The sequence below is a fragment of the Natator depressus genome, chromosome 14, assembly GCF_965152275.1.
Source record: "Natator depressus isolate rNatDep1 chromosome 14, rNatDep2.hap1, whole genome shotgun sequence".
In the NCBI taxonomy this organism is placed as follows: domain Eukaryota; kingdom Metazoa; phylum Chordata; order Testudines; family Cheloniidae; genus Natator; species Natator depressus.
Window position 1 is genome coordinate 26,456,648 of NC_134247.1, and position 17,455 is coordinate 26,474,102.

General features: G+C 43.5%; 1 protein-coding gene across 1 annotated transcript in view; it reads right to left on the minus strand.

Annotated features, from left to right (window-relative positions):
- GLP2R (glucagon like peptide 2 receptor) overlaps positions 1–17,455 on the minus strand; it is a 119,320-nt gene that overhangs the window by 15,377 nt on the left and 86,488 nt on the right. The window contains exons 10-11 of the mRNA XM_074970804.1: positions 16,200–16,288; positions 284–422 (exon numbers count right to left, since the gene is read on the minus strand). Of these exons, the coding sequence (XP_074826905.1) occupies positions 284–422; positions 16,200–16,288 (228 nt within the window). The remainder of the gene's footprint in view (positions 1–283; positions 423–16,199; positions 16,289–17,455) is intronic.

Below are 17,455 nucleotides of genomic sequence, written 5' to 3' on the forward strand. Positions count from 1 at the left end.
TTCACGTCAGAATCACCTCTGAAGACTGCACTGATTGTGAGGGGATGCGGGACTCACTGGCTGAGAAGGGACATATGCAGGCGAGAGGGTCAAATTTCCCATTTTAGTCTGTTCAGGAAACTGCCAATTTGAAATTGTTTTTGTGAATTCATTGATCGATCCAGTGTAACACTATCATGTTAAGCCAATATATGTTGAAGGATAATAATAAATAAAACCAGGATATCTAGTCTATATGGGAACATCCTGTCTCTAAGGAAAGATACTGTAACGGAGTACTTACTTGAAAGGAGCTCATTGGTAACTGAATGAAGAGTCTTACATGTCTTGACAATCCTTCAACTTGTTCATCAGTGATAAAGGTAAAGACAAACTCATGGATCCCCAGTAAAGGTATTAACACCAGAGTAGATCTTGCCAATCTTAAAAATAAAGTGTTTGAATATTATATTTCTTAACCTCCTTGATGTGAAGCTGAACATCCAACTATGGAGAAATAACTACAGGAGTAGGTCCCTCAGGGCTCCAGTTTGGGGCCGATTCAAGAGCTTCACTAATGATCTGGAGGAGAAAACAGCAGGTACCAGAGACTGAGGGACTGCATCTACAATGAAAGATATATCAGGAAAAAGAAACCAAAGGCAAATGAGACAGAAGTGAGATTAGATTAGGGAACTGGCAAATACCTATTATAACAGTGGTTCTCAAACTTTTGTACTGGTGACCCCTTTCACAGAGCAAGCTTCTCAGTGCGATGCCCTTTATAAATTAAAAACACTTAATATATTTAACACCATTGTAAATGCTGGAGGCAAAGTGAGGTTTGGGGTGGAGGCTTACAGCTGACACCCCACATGTAATAACCTTGTGACCCCCAGTTTGTGAACCCCTGTATTAGAAGAATGTTATCTGAAAAGTGATGTGAAAGGAAGGGTTTGGGGGTGGGTTGCAGTGAGGAATTAGGGATAGCAAACTGGCCACAGAGGCCAACATTAGCAAACTGTTACAGTTAGGCAGTTAACTACAGCACACCTAAATATAAACACACCTAAATATTGGCCTCTTTCTAGAGGTGCTAAGCAATGTCCCCTCTAATTTTTTTCATCTATGTGCTGAATTAATTTTGCTATGTGCACCAAATTATTGAGGTAATGTGCGGATGTGCGCCACCAATAGAAACAAAAACCCTAGAAATCATATATATTTTTATACAGTTACCCTAGAGATAATTACTTCAGCCAGGACAGGTTAGACATTTTAGCATTCACTACTAAAAGAATTAAATGTAAGCGTAAGAGAGAAATAAAAATTATGAAATGCATAGACCAGTAAAAATCCTCAAATAACAGCACTTTGAAAGAATAAAATTACAGAGAATAGATGTGCATTGCAAGAAGTATCAAGAAGTAACAACAACACCACAAGTATGTGTTGGGAGGTGAGTGTGAAAGAGAGTATTTGTGTCTGTGTCAGAAAGACACAGTGTGTGTGTGTGTGTGTGTGTGTCTGTGTCAGAAAGACACAGTGTGTGTGTGTGTGTGTGTGTGTGTGTGTGTGTGACACAGAGACAGAGACAGGGTACAGGGGCAGGGGAAGAGAGACACCCTGACATCAGCAACCCTACTGCTCTCCCCTGCTCTGCACAGCAAGCAGGAGGCTCCTGGGAGCAGCTCCAAGGCAGAAGGCAGGAGCAGCACATGGTAGTGGGGGGAGGGGCACCTGACGTGCGCAGCACTTGATAGCCTGCTGAGTGTCTGTGCAGCCACGTAGCTTAGGGGGAACTTAGGTGCTGAGCACTCACAGCTCCCATTCACTTTATTTAGCAACTCTGAAAATCAGACAACTTTTATTTAGGTGCATAAAGAGATATGCAGATGCCTCGTCTTAGGTACCTATGTTTGAAAATGTGACCAGAGTTATTTGGCTTAGAAGAGGGGGCCCTGTACTGAGTCAGAGTCTCCACACTTGCATGAGCTCGCCCCACAATGCTCTTTGGGACATCTGTACAGAGGGGTCCGACAGGGGAGCCATAAACTCCTCCTTTTTAGATTGTTAGCTCTGTATGGTGAGGATTGTCATTTTCTATACATTTGTACAGTGCCCAGTATAATGGAGTCCTGATCATGGTTGGCCTTTAGGTACTAATGCAAAATAAATGTTAAATTATATAGGTGGGAAATATTAAAAGAACATTATTAAGGCTGCAAAGTCAAGCACTCAGAAAGTAGGAAATGTCAGAATTAAGGCTGCCTGTGCAACAATAATTTGCCCCCCTTTTGAATATGCATTATGACACAGTCTTTACATGATCACAGACTATGATTTTCACAGGACCCCTGTGCACTGAATGGGAGAGAGCCTCTTGAAAAAAATGTGAACATGTAATTAAAGATGATATTATAAATGCACAAGGAGCCAAACTTAAGATTCCACAGGTTTCAGAGTAGCAGCCGTGTTAGTCTGTATCCGCAAAAAGAAAAGGAGGACTAGTGGCACCTCAGAGACTAACAAATTATTTGAGCATAAGCTTTCGTGAGTTACAGCTCACTTCATCGAATGCATGCAGTGGAAAATACGGTGGGGAGCTTTACATACACAGAGAACATGAAACAATGGGTGTTACCACACACACTGTAAGGAGAGTGATCAGGTAAGGTGAGCTATTACCAGCTACTTTTTTCTCCCCCCCGCCCCACTCTCCTGATGGGGGAGGGATAGCTCAGTGGTTTGAGCATTGGCCTGCTAAACCCAGGGTTGTGAGTTCAATCCTTGAGGGGGCCATTTAGGGGTCTGGGGTAAAAATTGGGGATTAGTCCTGCTTTGAGCAGGGGGTTGGACTGGATGACCTCCTGAGGTCCCTTCCAACCCTGATATTCTATGATCCCTCTATGTGACACACACACTGTTGGTGGGTTTCACAGAGGAATGCTGGTCTCTGGTTTCAGTTCCAGGTTTAGCAAGAGAACATGCTGTAGTGGTTACAGATGTTTCTGCCCCCTGTCCAATCTGCCCTGACCTTCCTTACTATTAACCCTCTCAGCCTCCAACTGCCTCCTTTCCCCTTGACTCTTCACAATTATGTCATTTGAGTCAGGCTTATTCCTCCTTCTCCAGTGACAGCCTGGGAGAGACCATCTCGCTGCTTTCACTTCCATTGCCTGGTGCCACAACAGCCCTTGGCAGCTGGTAGGAGCAATTTCAGGAATAGTACTGCTCAACCATTGAAACCCTGAGCTGGAGAATGCTCATTCGCACTGTGGAGACGGCATATGCTCAGTCAGGTTGCACATATGTGCTGTGAAGGGCTGGAGTATGCCCAGTGCAGATGGAATCTTCAGAGAATAATGCTGCAAATTTCTCACAACTTCTACTGAGCATGTGCAAACTGAAGCTTTTCAGAGACTCATAATTTTGTCAAAATAGGGCAAATTTTTTCGGGGACAGCAAAAGTCACCTTTGTGACCTTGACTTCCATAACAAATGCTGTGACTTGTATGAATTTTCAAAAAAGTCATGGTCTTTGTCAGCCGACCAGACTTCTGATGAACAAGATTCCACATGAATTTTGACAAGTTTGGTTCTACGTATGTCCAGTGCAGGACTATGGCTTTTAAAATTATTTAAAAATTTGATCTGAATATTAAATGGATTTAAACAACATTTAGTGTAAAATACAGGCTATTTTGCAGTTTTCCTAAGGTCAAGCATGACAGGCGTCTGAAATCCCCACCACAAATTTGTATCTTATGGGCCACAACTTTTCCTGTTTTCTACCAAAACTGTTTCATTTGCATTTTTTTCAAGACAGCACCATGATTTTTCCCCCTGACAACCAGACAAACTCATATCACCTCACCCAAACTATCGCCTATCTCTTCCCTTAATTTTATCAGGAGCAACACATTTGTTCCTGCTTGTTATATTTCTGGAGCCAGCAGAGGAGGCAGACACAGAGGGAGCTGATGGACAAGCAGCTGTCTGTTTTGCTTGCTTTATTGCTCTGGGTGCAAAACTGAAACTGACATGAAAGTGAGGCTTTGCACTGGGGAGTGGGGAGTGCTCAAACATTTAAAGAGACAGGACTTCATATTCCTCCATCCTACTTTATAAAACTTTCCAAACACACATACATTATCATATACATGGCTAACAAGAAACACTATATCAACTAAGAATCATGTTGACAACCTGCAATAGCAACTCACTACTAAATAACTTATACGTGTAGGTGCACAACTGGTTTTTGCACTCTCTTGGGATACCATGGTGATGGTGACGTGGCAGTCTTGAGCAACAAGAATAGTCAATGGTAAGAAATCAACAAAAAACACTAAGTCATCAAAATTAGGAGTTGTAATAGAAGGACGTTTGATTGGAGGAACAGAAAGTCCTACTGGAACATCCACAGACTCTGGTACTAGCTGAGGTTGCAACTGGTCCATATGTTTTTTTTCCCCATAAAATACCACTGGATAGTTTTACCACAAATGAAAAAGGTCCTGTGCATTTTCAAATTCACCAGGTATCCATTTCACTCCACAACTGCGGTTGCAAGTCCACACTAAGTCTCCAACTTGAAAAGAATGATGACAAGTCTTACATTGTCGATCAACTCGCATAGCTTGGAATTTGGCTACACATGAGTAAGGCTGCGAGTGTCACGGAAGTCATCGATTCTGTGACTTTCCGTAACCTCTGTGACTTCTGCACTGGCCAGTGTGCATGGCCCAGGGGCCGCCTGAGCAGCTCAGGCAGCCCTTGGGCCAGCTGCACCAGCCGCTGGGGGGCAGTCTCAGGCCACCGCCCCCCCTCCAGCAGCAGCAGGAGTTTGGATGTGGGAGGAGGCTTAGGGCTGGGGGTTGGGATGTGGGAGAGGGTGAAGGCTCGGGGTGGCGCTTACCTCGGGTCTGCTCCCTGGAAGTGGCGACATCCCTCGGCTCCTAGGTGGAGGCGTGGCCAGGGGGCTGTGTGTGCTCCCTCCGCCTGCAGGCACCGCCCCCGCAGGTCCCATTGGCCAAACAGGACCTGGCAAACAGGAGCTGCAGAGCCGGTGCTCGGGGCAGAGGCAGGGTGCAGAACTGCCTGGCCTCGCCTCCACCTAGGAGCTGAGGGAGGGGGATGTCAACACTTCTGGGGAGGCGTGGAGCCAGGTAGGGAGCCTGCCAGCCCTGCCAACCCCTCCTCCCAGCACCAGCAGGGGGCCCGGGCCAAATGCAACTGCCTGCCCCCCCTGCAGCAGTGGGGGTTCTGGGCTGTGCAGTGCCTCCTGCCCCTGCACAGCACAAGCAGGGGTCCCAGGCTGCTGCCCCAGCACCCACGGCACCCCCAGGCCACCCCCTCAGCACCCGCGGTGCCCCCTAGGCCACCCCCCAAGCACCCGCAGCACCTCCAGGCTGCCCCTATCCCCAAGATTTAATCAGGGGTATATAGTACAAGTCATGGACAGATCACAGGCCATGAATTTTTGTTTACTGCCTGTGACCTGTCCATGACTTTTACTAAAAATACCGACGACTAAAACATAGCCTTACATGAGGCAATTTTGAAAACATAGCAGGTTCCAACAGGTTCACAAAGATGGTTTCAAGAAAAGAGTTGCAGGTGATTACTGTGTAGTATCAACTGGTGTGTTCCTGTAGACAAGCCAGAAATTTTCCAGTTTCTGCTCATGACTCAGAATAGACTTGTTAGCTTTTAAGGCATGCTTAAGTGTTTGTACAAAGCATTCCACTAGTCCCTTTGTAGCAGGATGGTAAGGAGCTGAGGGTATGTGCTGAATTCCATTTAAAGCTAGAAACTGCTGAAATTCTTCAGGACAGAATCAAGGTCCATTGTCACTCATTAACTGTAACGGTAATTCAAAATGGCTAAACAAGGTACGAAGATGTCCAATGGTCTTAGCAGCTGTATAGAAGTCATTCTGAAAACGTTGGGCTATTCTGAATCGACATTTACTATGACTAAAAACATATAACCATCTAAAGGTCCAGCAAAGTCCACATGAATACATGTCCAAGGAGTCTGAGGTCATGACTAAGGATGTAGATGAGCTGGGCCAGCAGCATGCTGAATTTGTTGACATGTAGTACCACACTGCACCTTCCTCTCAATGTCTTCGTTAGTCCCTGGCCACCAGACATGACTCTGGGCTATGGCCTTCATCCATACAATGCCAAAATGACCTTTGAGAAGAGCTTCCAAAACCTGATATTGAAGTTATTCTGGAATGATCACTCACATTCCCCATAATATGCAACTGTGATTCACAGATAATTCATGTTGATATGACATGACTTGTGTAAACTGGGGATTCTTATGATCCAACACTGTACCCTTTAGTACCATCCCCTTCATTTGAGAAAGAATGTCACCCACAATGATGAACTCCCTTCAGAATCTCATCCATGGATTTCTGGAACAGGGCAGGTGCCAATGTGATTCCAAAAGGCAACCTGTTGTAATAAAATAAGCCTTTTTGTGTGTTGATTGTGAGATATTTGTGAGATGCCAGATCAATCTCCATTTGTAGGTATGCATTGAGAAAATCCAATTTACTGAAACACTATCCACCACTAAGAGTAGCAAACAAATTATCAATATGAGGTAGTGGATACGGGTCTACACATAAAACTGGATTCAGTGTCACTTTGAAATCTCCATAAATTTGGACTGAACCATCCTTCTTGATCACTGGTATGATGGGTGTAACCCACTCACTTTGTGAAACGGGTGATAAGATTCCAATATTCACTAATTGATCCAAATCGGCTTTCACCAGAGGCTTCAGAGCATAAAGCACAACTCTGGGCTTACAATATTTCAGCTCACTGTCAGACTTAGCAGTGAACTTCACTGATATGTTGCTCTTCTGTCCAAGCTCTTTCTCAAAACCTTTGAAATATCTGTCCAATATTTCTTGAAGATTTTGAGGCACTTTCATGATCACCTTGTCATGGGCCAATTCATCTTGTGCTACACAAGTCAAGATCTGCCAGATAATGGTGAATACTTCCCTTCAATCACACACAAGGGTAAAATGACTGATTGCCCATCGACTTGAATTTTCACCTGGATTATTACATCTTCAAAACCATGGAGGTTTCTTCCAAGGGAACTTGTGACAAAGTCTGGTGATAGCAGCAGCTCCAATATCAAGCTCCATTCTTGTAGGAACTCCTTTGATCAATGGTGTAACCCAGATGCCATCTCTGACTCCAGCGTCTGATAAAAGGTGTAGTGCATGCTCTTGTCTTTTCAACGTTGTGAATTCCTCACTTCCAGTCTTTCCTGGGGTCCATCTTCATAGGGGTCTTCTTGGATATACAGTTACTCTGTGTTGCTGGTCACTGAACTGTACGACAGGCTGCTGCAATGTGTCCTTTCTTCTGGCACTTTCTGAAAATAACTTATTGTGGCCTGTAATCCTTCTCAGAGTGTGCAGTTTGTGCACAATGGCCCCACAGAAATTCCTTATGTTCCCATGGTTTTCTGTCCCGTCGATGCAGGAATTGAACTTCGTTCACACTAAATTACAAAGAATCCTTCTCTGTGGTCTCCATTGCAGCCACTACTTCAAGAGCCTTCTTGAGTGTAAGTGCTGATACAGTCAATAACTTCTTCCAGACCTGGTTGCTGCATAGTCTATATACCAATTGATCACGTAGGTCATCACTTAATGTTTGTCCAAATTGACAGTGTTCTGACCATTTCATTCAAGCAGCAGCAAACTGTGCCACTAACTCTCCATTTCCCTGATGTCATTGATGAAACTGATACCATCCTGCTATCATCAGGGGTGTCGGAGAAAAATGTCCCTGCATTGCTGCAGTAATTGTGTGGCAGTTCTAGACCGAGGGGGAGACAACAGGTCATGCCACAGTCTGTCTGCCTTTGGACCCATAACTCTCAGCACGGTTTAAACTTTTTATCCATCAGGAATAGTGTAGCAAGTTACAAGTTGCTCAGAACGTTCAAGTTACACCACCCATGAGTTGCAGTTATCATCAAACTCACCAACTTTGACCACAAAAGGTGCCATTTCTCTGTTCTCCTCTTGGACTTCATGCCTCCTGGATGCCTTTTGCACAGGGAAATTCTTTTTTGTTATTGCACTACCTGCACTCGATCACCCTCTTCTGGCTGTGTGCTTACACAGTCCTTTGGCCATGCTTGTACTCCTGCTGGCCATAGACCCTCAGTGCCTGCCTGCCTGACAGCACGTGTTCAACAAGTATGGCTGCTTGCTTCCATGTCACTGCTTTTCATTTGCACAAGCCCCGGGCAGCAGCCTATTCCTTTGTTCTATCCTTATTTCTCTACTTCCTCTTCTCTAGCTGGCTGATTCATGCTGTCTCAGGAGCAGAAAACAGCAGTCTGTCACCCTGTGCCACAAAGTGAACTTTGCCCCCTTTTTCCAATAGTATTATTTTCTTATTTTCCTTCTTTGCGATCAGCTAATGGGAGCGCTGGACACTTGTGGGATATAATTTTCTCATCACCAAATGTTATATTTCTGGAGCCAGCAGACAGACGCCGGGGGAACTGTTGGACCACAGCCTTTTTGAGTGTAAGTTTTGCAGCCAGAACAATAAAACCACCAAAGATGTGTACTGTGGTGGCTTTATTGTTCTGGCTGCAAAACTGAAACTCACATAAAAGTGAGGCTTTGCACCAGGGAGAGAGGAGTGAGTGCTTGAACTGCTCTGTGCATGATCTTACTTTCACCCACCATTCATGGTTGTAGCTGGAAACCCACTCCCTCCATGTCAACCCTCAGAACATTACCCAAGATGAAAGCCTGGCCCCAATAAAGTTAATGGAAGTTTTGCCGTTGACCCCACTGGAGTCAGGATTTCACCCCTCATCTCTCTACCTTCTTAAGCAGATGGATCTTAGTAGGCTCTCCAACTGGATATATTCTCTTGATCCCCTTTGCTAACACATCACCCTTTTGCTGATTCTTGTCCATTTGTTTGTAATCATCAAAACTTCTCAAGTTCTGCTTCATATACAGACCTGCTACAGTGCCTCAGACATATCAGTGCCTCACGAAACCACCACACATTGCTCCTCACCATCGAACTCCCAAAATGAACACTGTTGTCTAGAAAAACCAGCATTTGGCCACTATGAAATGTTTTACAGGGCTGTGCTCCACACTGCCAAGACTAACTTCTACTTCTACCACATTCCAAGATTTTTGATAACCATCTTCCATGCAATTATTATTTATTTTAATTTATACAGAAGCATAGATCGGCATGGTGCTTCACAGACAATGAAAAGACATTCTCCCTGCCCTAAGTAATTTGCAATTTAAGGGACACATTGTCCCCGGCCCGTGTGTGTGTGTGTGCACGCACAGATGATTGGAGAGCAAAAGGAACCTGTCCCCACTTATAGGCCCTCATCAGAAGGGTCAGACACAACAGCAGTTCCTGCAGGCAGGAGAGCACAGGGATTGCTCCCGTCTGTCACCCCTGAGCATGCAAATTGCCTCACTGGGGGCAGGAAGAAGATAGGCAACAGCCCCACCCCTGGTGCATTGGTTGGGTGTGTTTGGCCAGGGAATAGTTTTCAGTCTAAAGGGATGGTGCCATATGCATATTCCATGCATGTGTGCTATGGAACACCAGGAGTCCTTGTGCCCCTCTTATAACTTCCCCTGGGGCTGTGCAGCTCTGCACCACCTCCTATGTTAACTGTAGGCTAAATGCCACAATCTTCCCCTAAATTATGGACTGACATGAAAAGGGAGGGAAAACAACATTGAAGGAGTGTGGAATTAGCTTTATTATTTATCATAAGAACGGCCATACTGGGTCAAACCAAAGGTCTATCTAGCTAGTATCCCAACAGTGGCCAATGCCAGGTGCCCCAGAGGGAATGAACAGAACAGGTAATCATCAAGTGATCCATCCCCTGTTGCCCATTCCCAGCTTCTGGCAAACAGAGGCTAGGGACACCATCTGTGCCCATCCTGGCTAATAGCCATTGATGGACCTATCCTCCATGAACTTATCTAGTTCCTTTTTGAACCCAGTTATAGTCTTGGCCTTCACAACATCCTCTGGCAAAGAGCTCCACAGTGACTCCAAGATCTCTTTCTTGAGTGGTAACAGCTAATTTAGACCCTATCATTTTATATGTGTAGTTGGGATTATGTTTTCCAATGCACATTACTGCTAATAAAAGTTCATTGTTCAAGACTAAAGCTTGACAAGAGAATGGCAGAGATATGGCTCCTTGAGGATAAGTATGTGGTAAGTATTTATAGCCTGTGGTGTGGAATACACAAATACCAGTATACACTAGTGCCCACAACAGATTCATGGTGGCTAATAACCTTTCCATGCCTTGCAGCAGGGAATAACTAACTTTATAGGGGTTCTTCAGCTCCTCCTCTGGATCTGCAGGGAAATCCCCATTTGTTTGACTGTCCTTCCCTATTCCCCCACCTCCTAGGAAAAGACAACCAGTCAGAAATGCTTCATGTGCTGAAGGACCATCTGGAGTTCCCTTCCCTCTGCAAACAGGCTGGAGTGCTTGAGAAACCCTCCTGTATCACGTTCTCGGGGGAAAATTGGGAACAACAGCTCCCTGTCATTCTGCAACTCTGGCTGGAGCTGCCTGCCCCCCAACCTGGGTAGGGGAGTTGAGCGCTATCACTAGACCTTGGAAAAGGTGATGAAGAGGTCCCAGGCACACAATGGGACAGGGCAGCAGAATCAGCTGTGGGGCTCTGCAAAATGGTAGGGGGAATGAATTAATGGTGTGTGTGGAGGAAGCGAGAGAGAGCAAAATAATTGCTGTTTGGTGTGTGGGGAGAACTATTAGTTGGTCCATGAAAGGGAAGGGCAAACTGAATTGTGTGTGAGAGGGAAGAGGGTGTGCGTGGGAGGAAAGAGTGTGTGTGTGTGGAGACAAGAGGGATGTTTAGGAGGGAGCCAGAATTTGAAGATCTCTTGATTCTTCTAAAAATTTAAATTTCTAGTTTTTTTGGGGGTTTGTTGTTATTTTTTTAAATCTTTAAATTTTTTTTTTTTTTTTTACAAAAATTAAGAGCTGCTCTTGTGCTTTGGTCTCTGTTATGGAACAAGGCAACACTCACAACAGACTCAGGTCCAGCTGAAGCAGCATCAGGCTTTATTCTGAGACCACCTAGTGAATAAAAGCCAGGCAGCCATTGCATTGAGCTAACACTGGCATTTGATGAGTTCTTACATAGTAGGTGAGGAAGGCCCCTGGTGAGCAAAGACCAGTAGGGGGTAAGTTATAGTAATTCAGTTATAACCTCTTCACAGGCTGCATTTACACTTCCCTTAAGGATGCCTACCAGGAATCTTGGGTCTGGACTTGGTAGGGTAGGTTTGATGAAATTTTCTAATCTTATCAGGGGCATGGATGTGACTGGTAGGTTCCTGTGACTGGTTAACCAGCCCATAATCCTCCCAATCCACAAGTACCTCATTTCCCCCAGACTATCTAGAGTCAAGGATCCTTTGTACACGATTTTTTTCATGGCCTTGGATAATAAGTGGTGAAGGTGGAGGGTTGAATCATCCAGCAAAGGGATTGTCAGTTTATTACTTTAACAGCAAAATGCAGAAGACCGGATGTACTCTCAAGGAGCTAGGCAGAAACAGTTTGACTATGACAGGGTTGATTTGCTGGACCCAGGTGTTCATGATCTTGTTTATGTGAGGGATGAATGGAGGTGAAGTTTCGTGATGATAACCATACCCAGTCAGCAATGATGAAATGAAGGGCTTCCCAACAGTGTCAGTCTATGCAATATTTGTAGGCACTTTTGGCTGAGTTGAGATGTTTTCTCAGTTCCTCTTTAAGATGGTACAAATGCTGGACTAGGTCAGTGGGTGCAGGGACATAAGACACCCCTGGTAAGGATGGATGGAAATGTAGATGGAAGCCATAGTTAGTGTAGAAGGGGCTGCAAAGGGTTGAGACAGAGTTGTTATAGGCAAATTTGGCAAAAAGAAGGAGTGAAACCCAGTAGTCATTGTTTCATCAGTTATCACCAGGAAGGTATTGTTCAATTATTTGGTTAACCTGTTTGATCTGCCCAGAGGTCTTAGGATAGTAGGCAGAGGAATTATATAGCTTAACATTCAGCAACTTAAAAAGTTCTTGACACAAATGGGAAACAAATTGTGGGGCCTGGTCAGAGATGATGATAGATAGTAACCCATGGAGTTTGAAGACAAGTAAAAATGACCCAGGCTGTCCTTAAGCAGGGGAAACTATGGGATAAAGTGGGATATTTTAATAAGGTTGTGGGTGATAACTAAGATGGTTCTATTGCTCTTTAAGCTGGGTAGGTCAATGCTAAAATCTATGGCGATAGATAACCAGGGCTGGCATGAAGTCCTCAAGATGTTTCACATGGGGGTGAGTGGTGGGGCAGTCTTTGTTGGAGAGCAAATATTGCAGGAGTTAATATATAACTTGATGAAAGGTTGCATCTTTGGCCACAGAAACTGTGTGTTTTAAAGTGGCCAAAATTGGCAGCTAAAGGAGAATCATGTCAAAGTTTAAATGCTTCAAGCCATGGTGGCCTTGTGGGACATATATATGGCCCTTGAAATAAAGGATCCCATCTTCAGTGAGGAAGCTGGGGTTAGGAAGTTGGTCACTAGCAGCATTCTGAGTCAACATGACTTTTGTTGTAAATGGGTCATTCGATAACAAGGATCAGATGAAGGGCAGCAAATTCCTTTCTACTATGGCATTGGCAAAATTACAATACATAAGGATTATAGAATATTCTTGAGTTCTTTCTCCTAGTGTATTCCCTCCTAAGACATTGTGTGGTGAGCTTTCTGGGTGCCTGAATGTTACATCAAAATGAAGTAAAATCTGGAAAAAAATAAAGACCACTGTTTTTGATGTTGATTCAGGGTTTTCACAGCATGTAGATATTCCAAAATTTTGTGATCTGTATATACCTGGGCAAGAAATTGGGTGCACATGGAGTTGATTCCAGTGTCCATGTTGTTATGATAGTACAGCTTTGATTGCCACTTTGAACATATTTGCCTCAGCTTAAAGGGTTTCACCGGATCTGAGCACCAGAATAGGTGTTGACAAAAATGCTTCCATTAAGTGGTCTAAAAAAGACTGAGTTGTCCATGTCCAGGCAAATTGGGTATTGTTCTGGAGCAGTGCAATCATAGAGGACACCAGTCTTATAAAATCCTTGATAAAAATTGGTAAAGATTTGCAAATCCAAGGAAATGTTGACGTTCACACACATTTCTTGGGGTTTCCCAATTCCTGATCACAGATACTTTTCTATTGTCCATGCTGATGCCACTTGAGAAAAATATATAATCTACAAATTCCATGGAGGACTGGCCAAATTCACATTTTTCTAGTTTTGCGTAGAGCCCATGCTCATGAAGACATTCTAGTACTATGTGAATGTGTTGGTCATGGAGGAGTTGGGTTTCTGAGAAGATAAGAATATGATCCAGGTAGATCACCACAAATTGATTTAAAATGCTTCTAAAAATGTCATTAATGAAATGCTGAAAAGTGGCCAGGGTCTTTGAAAGACAGAAAAAGGCATCACTAGATACTCAAAATGGCTATACTAAACTAAATTGTAAGTGCCTCAAAGGCTTGGTAAACAGCATTGTGGAGCACAATCTGTCAAATAACTCAGTGATAAAAACCAAGGGGTATCTATTTCTAATAGTGATTCTACTCAAGGCATGATAATTGATATAAACACAAAGTCAGACATCTTTCTTCTTCACAAATAACAGAGGAATACTGGCCAGAGAGGTCAACATATGGATGAAATTTTTTTGTAAGATTTTCTTGAAGGTGTTTCTGAAGAGCCTTGAGCTCTTGTTCCAGCAGAGTGTACATTCGCCCAATTGGATCTTGGCTCCTGGCTTTAGATCAATAGGACAATTGTAAGGAATGTCCACATTCCTTTTATCAAATATGTTTGCTAGATTTTGGTATTTTGCTGGGATCACAGGGACTGGGTTGGGATCTTTGGTCCTAACTATTCCAACAACATGGTCTGGATGGGCATTGGTTGGTAGTACCTTAATTGTTACCACAATTATGGATATCAAAGGTGTTTGAAGGACTAGGTTGAAGTTGGCTAATGTGTTGGGAACAATGCACAATAGACCTAGTTGTGTTGCCTTCTGGGGTTTTGGTACTTGGTCCCACAAGGCACAACTGTCAGCAGTAACTTGACTTCAATTGCGCTTCTTGTGCCCTCCATGAAATATGTGGATCATTCAGTGTAAATCAAGTAATATTGAGGACAATCGGAAAATGCAGCAATTTGACTAAGTTGACTTCATGGTGATCCTGAATCACGACTTCAAGAGGGGTGGTCTCTTGGTTAACCAGGCCTGAAGAAAGCAGGGTGCCATCAATGGACTCAACATAATCAGGAGCAGGTTTACATTAAATTGGAACTTTATGTCCATGAAATTACTGGATGCATCAGAGTTAACAAGTTTGCATTGTATAGGGCTGGGCACTGGAGATTCCTAAGTTTATGCTAGGTTTACATTTCAAGGGACAGTTAGCCACAAAGTGGCCAGATCCACCACAGTATGACAAAGACCATTTTGGTGACAATGCTTCTTCTCTTGACCAGTGAGATGAGTTCAAGTTGTGTCAATGCACATACTTTCAATCACATGATTAGTTTGTGATGCCTGCAGAAATGTCATCACATAGAAACAAGTTTGCTGGAATGAACTTTCTCTCCTGATGTCATTCAAACAAGCAGACATCAATCCAGATGTATAAACTGACAAAGGAGAATAGGGTCATTGATGGTTTCAACCAGGCCAATGCATCCTTATCAGGTGTCAAAAGTGAGCAGTGTAGTCTGAAATGGACCAGCAACCCTGTTTTAGGGAGTGAAGGGAGGCTTTGGTCACATGAGTGTAGTTTGGGTCATCAAATATAGTTGAGATAGCACCGATGAAATCAAAGTTATTCAGCATGGGACTGTACTGCTGCAGCAGCAGTGATTCCTAATTCAGAGCTTTTCTGGTCAGTAGGCTATTTATAAGCCCTACCTTGGTCTAGTCTGTAGGGTACATAAGCAGCCAGAGCAGATAAAGTAGATGGCCATGATTCAGGAAATCACAAAATTTCTATCTGTCACAAACAAATGTACCCACCAATGGGACTGAGGGCCCCTATTGGATGGTACTGGGGGCTGAGAAGCCTGGAGAGCAGTATTCTATACCTGTAGTTGCACCATTTGGTTCTGGAGGCTTTGGAGGTTATATCAGCCACAGGTATGTTTGTGTTTTGCATTTCCTAGTAGAAATCATGGAGGGAGGAGATGGGTTAGTCAGTGGTCTGCTCAAACTGTCATGGAACAAGATAACACAATAGACATGTTAGGCTGAATCAGCGTCAGGCTTTATTCCAAGAACACAGCACAGCACCTAATGGATAAGAAGCCAGGCAGCTGTTGCGTTGAGTAGTCAGACTTGCACTCGCTGAGTTCTTATATAGCCAATGTGGGTGGCTGCTGGAGGGCAGCAACCACTTGTGGGTAAGTTATACTAATACACTTACAAGACCTGCATGAATTCCTTATGGTCTCATATGCCAAGCAGTGCACAGCTTAGGTCTGTACCTGGATTGGAACCACCCCCAGGAAAACTCAGCTGGCTGCAGGAAGTGATGGCGGTGATTCAGTAGGTGGCACTCTGAGTCCTTACTGATCCCCAATACCACAGCATGGCACTAGGGCATGCTAAGAGATACAGGTGACTCTGAAGGGGTCGCCCTGCCCACCCCCCATCCCCTCCAGGACCCGGGCTTAAGTCTTCAGCGCCCCAGATGTGGGAAGTATCAGGGATGATGTATGTTTTGAAAGAGGCATAAAATTGGGGTCCTAACAACTTATCACTAAAGATCCCTTATCACTTACTGCAAAACAAAGTGTTGTGGTTACAGCTAGTACTGGTACCTACATTCAACCGCCCTACATTTCCTCTAGCGTTTCAGTTTCTTCTCTTCCTCTCCTAAGAGGCTTGTGTTACTTGATCAAAATGGCTGCCATGTCTTACCACTTTGGTGGCTGTGTATACTTATATATATTGCATAGCACTTCTGGAACTTTCTAAAGGAAAGGCACCATGGTAATACAAATGACTAGTAGCACTTTGATATTTATCACATACCTGTATTTGTAATCATGAAAGCTCATTTGTTGGGCTTTGAGTTTGGAAATTAACAACTTTAGAATTTTTAGGAAGATGCAGAAATTAACCTTAAAAGAAAATATATATTGATTAGTTACAGTAAATGTCACTATACAGTAATATCAGTTATACATGCATATATAATATACATCTGAAAAACTAAAAGAACATGAAAGTTGTAACTTCAAGCAGTCAAAAGTTAGGAAATGTCAATTATGTTTGCCTGTGCAACCTTCATTCTGCTCCCTTGTGCGTATGCATTATGAGACAGTCTTTAAATATACTATCACATTTTAGTTTTTCTACATGACCCCTGCCTCATTTAGTGAATAGGCAATTATTCAATGTTTCCTTTTATCATCCTCTTGCAATGTGTGCCCCCCAGGCCTCATTTAATACACACCACCAAAACCACTGATTTCAACTGCAGGTGAAAGTACTCAGCACTTGGGAAAATCTGGCCCTAAGGTCTCGAGTTGGGCACCCAGAAAAAGATACAAACAATTAGTGGCCAGTTGTGAAAATGTTGGTTTTAACAACTTGCTAGCATCACACAGGAACTCTGTGGCAGAGCCAGGGATAGAATCCAGTTTTCCAGGGTTGTGTTCAACTTCCTTAACCAGCAAACCATTCTTTCTCTTCCTGCGACCCCCTGCTTCATTCACCACACAACTTCCAAATTCTGAAACAAATGAGACAGGTCCTATGGACAACAGCCTCTTTCACTACACTACTCTGATTCATCCCCCGGGCAGATCCATCCTGTGCACTGAATGAGGCAGGAAAAAATATGTGATCATGTAATTAAAGATGGCATGGACAATCTTAATTCTGGAATTTCCTTGATGACTCCCCATTTACAACTACATTTGGAGACCTATCAGTTAGCCAGTGTTTAATCCACTGAATTTGTGCCACGTTAATTTTATATCATTCTCGTTTTTAATCAAAATGTTGTGCAATAGCAAGTCAAACACCTTACAGAAGTCTAACTATGTTATATCAACACTATTACCTTTACCAACCAATTTTTAATCTTATCCAAAAAAAGTTAATGTTAATTTGACAGGATCTATTTTCCATAAACCCATGTTGATTTGCATTACTTACATTTGTGACATTCTATACCTTGGGGGAGTGTCCTGGAACCCCCATATTCCTCATTTTTATATTATTGTGATCTTACATATAAAGCATGCCTTGTAAGGTATCAGGGGAAAGGTTATGATGTGCTG